The sequence below is a fragment of the Ochotona curzoniae genome, unplaced genomic scaffold (assembly GCF_017591425.1).
Source record: "Ochotona curzoniae isolate NIBS_2020 unplaced genomic scaffold, NIBS_Ocur_1.0 contig_2699, whole genome shotgun sequence".
Lineage (NCBI taxonomy): Eukaryota > Metazoa > Chordata > Mammalia > Lagomorpha > Ochotonidae > Ochotona > Ochotona curzoniae.
The window spans coordinates 5,049,286-5,057,163 of NW_024465561.1; the positions used below are offsets into that span (position 1 = coordinate 5,049,286).

The 7,878-nt window shown below is 53.2% G+C and overlaps 1 protein-coding gene and 1 pseudogene across 3 annotated transcripts in view; both read right to left on the reverse strand.

The window, feature by feature from the left end:
- Positions 1-5,439, reverse strand: part of WDR62 (WD repeat domain 62) — a 31,901-nt gene extending 26,462 nt beyond the window's left edge. For both annotated transcript variants that reach the window (XM_040976390.1, XM_040976389.1), the window contains exons 1-3: positions 5,002-5,439; positions 2,055-2,146; positions 874-936 (exon numbers count right to left, since the gene is read on the reverse strand). In XM_040976390.1, coding sequence (XP_040832324.1) covers positions 874-936; positions 2,055-2,146; positions 5,002-5,178 — 332 coding nt within the window. In that variant the 5' untranslated portion in view covers positions 5,179-5,439. The remainder of the gene's footprint in view (positions 1-873; positions 937-2,054; positions 2,147-5,001) is intronic.
- Positions 5,440-6,798: 1,359 nt separating this feature from the next.
- LOC121153800 lies at positions 6,799-7,536 on the reverse strand (annotated as a pseudogene). The gene is made up of 2 exons (XR_005883445.1): positions 7,513-7,536; positions 6,799-7,466 (listed from the first exon to the last, which is right to left on the reverse strand). The product of XR_005883445.1 is annotated as a prohibitin-2-like (transcript).
- Positions 7,537-7,878: the final 342 nt, after the last annotated feature.

The following is a 7,878-nucleotide window of genomic DNA, read 5'->3' on the forward strand; positions in this document are numbered from 1 at the left end:
GCCCAAGTGATGTGGCTTCTGACTGCTTCCCTCACTCCCTGAATGTTCATCTCCTCCTCACCTAACCCCTATTCCAGCACTAACAGCTCAGGCAACTCCTCCAACTACCAGATTTTAAATGTATATATATATAATTAAATATATTTATGCATTTTTATTTGTTTATATACTTATATTTATATAGTATTTATTTGAAAGGCAGTGTGAGTGGAATGGGTGGAGTGTAGGAATAAAGATCTTTTATCTGCTGGTTTACTCCCTCAAATGGCTACAAGGGCCAGGTCTTAGCCAGGAACTCCCACCCTGGTCCCCCACGCACTTGGGTCATCTTCTACAGCATTCCCAGGTACCTTTACAGGAAGCTGGATCAGAAATGGAATAACCGAGACTCAAACCAGTGCTCTGACATGGGATGTAATGACCCAAGGAGCAGCCCAATGCACTGTGCCACAGAGCTGGTCCCTAACCAGAGGGGCCTGACAGTAACCACGTGGGACCTTTGTTCTCTTGGCCCCTGTGCCTGGACTACTCTCCCTTCACATTTATGTGGGTTATCCTCATCTGCTTCAGGTCACAGGCTTGAGGTCTTCCCGGAGCTCTCTGCAGACTGGCCCTACCCTCTACCCCACATGGCTGCCATAGCACCGAGCAGGTGCAATCTGTAATTTGCAGACTGCTTCAGTCTGTCTTTCTCCTGGGCTTTTAGCTCTGGAAAGCAGAATTCCATCTCTTCTGTTTACTGCTCTGCCCCAGCACTGGTGACTGCTGCGGAGCCAGAGTGAATGCAGGAGTCCCGCACACAGGAGCACGCATAGGCTCTGCAAGGTTCAGGGTCCTGCTCCTGCCCCTCCCCCAGACTCAGGCCCAGCCTACCTGGCAGTGTTCAAGATGTGCCGCTGCTTGTCCTCCTTGGGGTTCAAAATCACCACCACACAGCTGGAAAAAAAGAGGAAAAGGTGCCCAGATCGGGGACAGCATTGGGACCCACCAGGGGTGATTTTGTTACCACACATAAACAAGGCTGCCTCTGAAAACAAGGACTGTCTTTCTGGCCTCCTTCTCCTCCCTGTGTTTGTGACAAGAATTCTAGGCCCCTTCAAATTATCAATATACACATATAAGGGCAGGTGCTGTGGCATAAAGCATTAATCTGCCTATAGGGCTGGCATTCCATGTGGGTGCTGGTTCAAGTCCTGGCTTCTCCACTTCTAATCCAGCTCCCTGCTAATGTGCTGGGAAAAGCAGTGGAAGATGGCCCAGTTCCTTGGGCTCCTGCACTCATGTGGGAGACCTAGAAGAAGCTGCAGCCCACCTTCAGCCATTGCAGCCACCTACAGAGTGAACTAACTGATGGAAGATCTCTGACTCCACTTGTCGCTCTGCAGCTCTGCCTTCCAACTTAAACAAGCAATCAAGAACCCTACTATTTGAAAGGCAGAGAAAGAGATATTCAATCCATTAGTTCACTCTCCAAATGCCTGCAACTGCCAGGATTGGGCCAAGCCAAAGCCAGGAGCCTGGAACTCTGTTCAGGTCTTCTATGTGAGTGCAGGACCCCAGGGACTAGACTGGAAGCAGAGGTAGAAGGCCTTGAATCAGACACACAGGTTATCTGCTGCTAATCACCATCCCTAACCTTACTGTCATTCCTGCCAGGGAACAGGGTGTCCCTTTGATGCTTAGAGCAGAGCCAGGTTAACTCAACACTGTGGGATCTCCTCCAGCCCTGCCAGCTACCCACACAGGGTCCCACTACTTCCACAGCTGAGGTAGATGCAGTGGCCCAGAGGGACATGCACAGTAGAGTTGAGTCACCAACCCAGGTAACCCAACACCACGAGGCAGGTTTTAACTACCTGACTTTCCTAGAATGGCTGCCACCTCCCACAGACATGTTCTAGATGCTGATGGGTCTATGGCGTGTTCGCCACAGCAGGGCTGTGTGACTCACATTCTATAGATAAGAAGGCTGAGGCCCACAGAGATTTGCTGATGGCTTCAGGCTCCAAATTCCCTTGTGGTAATTAAATGCTGAAGCCTATCCATTTGCTTACCCTGCCAAGTAGGCCACGTGACCTGTGGCCGGGTCACAGGTTAGACCACTGCTGTTCTGGGCTGTAATGCCAAGGACCTTCTCAAGGGACACCTGCAAAGAAAAGGCCCGAGTGAGAAGCACCTGTTTCATCGGGCCCCACTTGGTACAGCGGCCTCGGCCACCCATTCTGTTCTTGCTATACACAGTATGCACAGAGCTGTGGTCACAGCTCACCTGCCAGCAGCCAGCACTTGTTTTCACCATTGCCTTGTGCTGGATTAAAGGCACAGAGTGGTGAGGAAGACACAGACTCCTGTTCCCGTGCAGGTGGCAATGATGGGGATGAACAGAATCAATACGTCAAATAGGTGTCAGGTGACATAATAGGAGTGGCAGAGAGAAACAGAGCAGAGGAGGGGACTGGGAATGCAGAAGGGGGACAATCTCAAGCTAAGAAGGCAACTGCTGAATAGGTTTCTAAGAACTTTAACATGGATCACAGAGTTGACACTGTTACCATGTCTGTTTCATTGAAAAAGACACAGATTCTATTCCAGGAGTGAGAGGTGGAAGTACAAACCTAAGCAGCCTGGCTCCAAAGCCAGCACTGGACCCGAAGGGAAGACTGGCAGAGAGCTAAATGAGTCTCTAGAGGTTCTAGAAGCTTTAATTAGCAACAGTGAATAATCCCATTTACAATCTGAGGTCCTTTTATGGTCCATAAGCCTGATGACTGGGTTTACACACTGCTTCAAAGCTTATAACAGGGGCCAGTGCAATGCCCTAGAGGCTAAACCTCACCTTGCAATGGCCAGGATCCCATATGGACACTGGTTCATGTCCCAGCTACTCCACTTCCCATCCAACGCCTTCCTTGTGGCCTGGGAAAGCAGTAGAGGACGGCCCAAAGCCTTGGGACCCTGCACCCACATGGGAGATCCAGAAGAAGCTCCGGGCTCCTGGCTTTGGATCAGCTCAGCTCCTACCATTACTGCCATTTGGGAAGTGAATCAGTGGATGGAAGATCTTTCTTTCTGAACCTCCCTTCCTCTGTAAATCTGCCTTTCCAATAAAAATAAGTAAATCTTAAAAAAAAAAAAAAAGGAAAAAAGCTTATTATAACATTTGCAGAGTTAAAAATTGTTTTAACTCTGCAGGTAAGCTAACTGTTACAATTTATTCAATTTATTTATTTAATATTTTTAAGAATACTTTTTCATTTTGTCTGAAAGGCAAAGAGACACAGAGAGAAATATTCCATCTACTGGGTTACTCTCTGAGTACTTACAATAGCAGGGCTTGCACCAGGAGCCCAGCACTCAATCTGGATCTCTCCCATGGGTGAGGGACCGAAGTGCTGTAGCCACCACCTGCTGCCTGCCTGCGTGTGCAGTGCAGGAAGCTGGATCAGGTGCACCGAGATGGCATGTGGGCGCCCCAAGAGAGACTTCTGCGCTGCACCAAAGGCCTGCCCCAAAACAACTGCTACAAGTGTGAACTAATACAATTGTGGCATTTTCATATTTTGAATAGTTATTCTCCACAAAGTTCTGGGCCTCAGAATTTAAGAGCAAACACAACACTAGCTAGTGTTTACTGAGCCTTTTCCAGGATCTAAGCATTCTTCAAATTCCTCTATCCGTAGAAACTTCTTCACTGTTCACAATGACCCTGTGCTTTGGCCTCTGTCATCATGAAGCCTTTCCTCCAGACGAGGAAGTGGGGGTCCAGGAAGGGGACTCATCAGGACTCTAAGACAGAAAACCAGGCTCCCTCGGGGCTTCATCTGTCAATTAGCCTCACCGAGCGCTAGTGGAATGGTCATTTGCAGACCAGGGCTTTCGCCAGCCAGGCCTGTGTGCTGGGCAGCCACACCAGAAAAGCGTACAGACATGCCATCACGCACAGGCTCAGCATCAGCTAACGCCCAAAGCACGCTCAGGGAGTGCCAGATGAGCTGATGTCCTCCTTATGTTCAACTCACAGGAGGCTTCCACACGACTATTCTCACTTTACAGATGACAGTGTCAAGGCCGGGAACAGTCCACTGCCTGCTCGGAGGAACCGCACTGAAGTTCAAACTCAGGCAAGTCCAGGCCCCGGGGAGGCTGTGCTCCTCACCACCCTGCTATACTCCTTTCTGAATTGGTTCCTGCCATTCTCCAACACACAGTCTACCAGCTCTTGGGAACACACGAGGTAAGGGCTCTGAAGCACACGTTTCTGGGTGAGCAATTACAATGGGGTTCAGCTTTAGACTGGGGCATGTGGGCCTCTCAGGGCAGAGATATTCAGGTTGAGACCCAAGGGATGACAAAGAGGCAGGCCAGGAGGCTAGCACACAGACAGACTTGCTGCCGCAACGAACTCCTACCTACATCAAAATCACTGGCCGCAAAACTGACATTTTACACATAACTACCTCCTCCCCACAGTTCGGGGTGGGAATATTCAATGGGGACCCGTTATCGGAGCAGAGAAAGACAAAGAGTAGGAGAAAGCAGAACAGAATCCCAGGAAAAGATTGGAACTTGGGTAAGGGCTTCAAAAGACCCAAGGGATTTGAGATCCACAAAAGTGTTAGTTAGTGCCCAGAGAGACAGAGGCTCAAGGTATACCCGGGAAATCTAGGCTGGGCTGGGATCTGCTACGGCAAATTGCATTCTGACGGGTAGGAACCCGGCAGGAAGCCCGGGAACGCTGCAACGCTGAAGACGGATGAAGCCATGAAAGATGGGACAGCCGGTAGCTAAGCAAGGAACAGGAACGTGGGAGGAGTCTTGGCGGGAGGGGCGGAGCCTGAGGGAGAGAGAGGCGGAGCCTGGGGCGACCCGAGGGCTGCGGGGCTGGAGGGCGGGGCGGAGCCGAGGGCTGGGGGCGGAGCCGAGGACCAGGAGGGCGGAGCCGACGGCTGGGGGCGGGGCCCGAGGGCGGCCCGGGGAAGCCTGGACCTGGGGTAGCCTCACCCGGTTTTGTACCATGTCCTCGGGCGCCGCTGACAGTCGCGTCCGCCGCCGCAGGCAGAGCGGTGGGGCTGGGGGCGGAGAGGACTGGCCTTTCCGCGCCGGAACTCCCGCCATGACAGTTGGCAGCTTCTCGACCGCGTCATTCCGCCCGTAGCCGCCGGGCCCTGAGGCCGCCATCGCGGCGCCGCACACCTACGACCGTTACACTCCCTAACCGTCCCGGCTGCCACGACCCGCTCAAATAGCGAACGGCCGCGGGAAAACCGGCGCGGCCGCCCATTGGCCGCGCGTCTGGCCAATCTCAGGGCTGCCGGGCGGCGCTTCTAACCAATAGGGGCTGAGGGGCGGGCGGAGCCGGTCAGGGCTGGAGCGAGCGTCTGGGTGTTTCTCCTTCACTCTGGGGTTTCATCATTCACAGAAACGACCAGGTTTCACTTTTTACAAGGCTAAGGCCCCCGCCTTCCTCGGCCACTCAGGGCGACTATCGCGACGGAGCTGTCGCCCGGATGTGCGCATTGGGCGAAGCGGAAATAAGACTGACCGGCCACTGGATTAGTGTAGCGCACGCGCAGACGCGCCGTGACGCCACTTCTCCCTAATCACGTGACGAAAGTTGGGGACAAGGCTTTGCGCCGAAGGCTTGGCTGAGCCCTATTCGCCACGTGACAAGGGCGTTAGCTGTAGTCACGCGGAGGGGACATCTAGAACGCAGGCGTCTTCCGCTCCTGCCCCGCTCCCGTCACGTGACGAGGCACTAGCGCCGTCACGTGAGGCGGGAGAGATCCTGCCGCCGCTGCCCAGGCTGGACTCAACGGAGCTGAGTAGCCATGCCCAAGTACTGCAAGGGCTCCGAACTGCTCCAACACTGCCGACCGACTGGGCGCGGACAACCGCCCCGTGAGCTTTTTTTTTTTTTTAAAGCAATAAACATTTATTGAGAATTCCTGGGATGGTGGTGATTTCCTCCCACTACTGTAGGAAATCACTGAGAAATCACACGGTTCCAGTATCCCTGGCCATCATTTCCCCAACTCCTCAGACTTAATCTCAGCGCGCTGGGGGTGAGTGCAGAGGGGACCGTCACGAGGTAGTGGGGGTGGGGGGTGGGCTGGGTTGGCCGCCTTCGCTTCTTGAGAACTGGAGGAACAGACATCCACTTTAGAGTCCGGGCCAGAGCTCCCCCCGGACATTAGGGTGCAAGCTAGTCAACTCCCAGAAAACGACAAAGAGTCTCGCTGGTAATGCAAAAAGCAAACAGAGTTTATTGTGCCAGCATGCTGGGGTCAGATCGTACTTAGGGCACACATGCCAGCCAAGTGGATCGGACCCCGACTTAACATAAGGCTGGAGATTATACACCCCGTTTTGGCTGTAACATATCAAAGTCAACTCAAAAGTAACAAATTTAGGTGCAAGCAGTCTGTTCTGTTTTCACACTCATTGTTTACATTCCCACACTTATTGTTTACGCTCCCACACTTATTTACAGCTCATCCCATCCTGGCACCCTTATCTTTATGGTTCCTCCAGTCCCTGGGACCAGGGAACTGTGCCCCTGCCTTCCTGCACCCGGGTTAGATGGTAGATAAGTTCACAAAGAAACAAGGGAGACAGATTTATCACTAAAGTGGAGCTTTCCCACAGTGCAGGAGCCTTCTGACCTACCAAAGTAGTGGCTTCTCACCCCAAAGGGCCTAATATCACCTAACACTAATATTCTTAACATTCTAACATACTAACATTACACCAACACTCTAACACCACTTCCTCTCTGGGGACAGTTCTTGGTTACCAGGCTCATTTCTTACCCTTGCTGAGGCTGTCACTTCCCCGAGAAACTCTCATCGTGTAGGTTCAGCATGAGGTTGTCTGCTGTGAGATATATTTGGTTCTGTGACGCAGCGACCGTCTTGGAGATGTTTTGAGCAGCCGGATCTTGTACCGTTTGATGTAGCCGGGGTTCTTGCTCAGTCCCTCTCCAAGTATCTTGGTGGCCTCAGCCTCGCCCTCGGCCTGCACAATCTTCTGTCTCTGTTCCTCTTTGGCCTTTTCCACCAAGAACTGGGCCCGCTGGGCCTCTTGCTGGGCCATTTGCTTGGCTTCCACAGTGGCCATGTACTCTCGGCTGAAGCTCAGCTCTGTGATGGCCACATCGTCCAGGATGAGGCTGAAGTCCTTGGCCCGTTCTGTCAGCTCGCGCCGGATCAGCAGAGAGACCTGGGCTCTCTGGGTGATGAGCTGTGAGGCATTGAACTTGGTCGTCACCCTGTTGAGCACCTCATTGACGATGGATGGCAGCACTTGCTCCTTGAAGTCCAGCCCGAGGCACTGGTATATGCTGGGGAGCTCCTGGGCATTGGGTGAGACAGCACTCACAGGGAGATGTTCACCACCTGCAGGTCTTTGGAGCCTGTGGGGGACGAGATTTTTCGGGGCCTGGCCCTAATGCCATGGATTATAGGGTACTGGAACTGCACCGGCCCCCAGCAGCAGCTTCAGCGCCCTGCCTACGTCCCGGGTCCGGTGGGCAGCCATTCCGCCAAGTCCTTCAAGTTTTGGGCCATGTCTGGTCCCGAGGCCTGCGGTACCAGAAGTCAGAGCCGGGGTGCCGGCCTGTCACCACCCCACTCCAGTTTAGAGATCACACCTCACACACAGTAGGGTCTCAGGCTGTGGTGGGACACAGGAAGGACACCGGAAGTGAATGCTATCGTGGGGCGGAGCTTGAGGGAGGCGGAGGGGGCCCTGGGACAGTTGGAGTGGTCAAGAGAAGGTGTCCCCAGCGTTAAGTGCAGGTGTGTGAGCCAGCAGGGGCAAGCAATGAACCACAGGTAGTGCAGGGCGCGATTGAAGCGGAAGTCGGAAGCACGTGTCCAG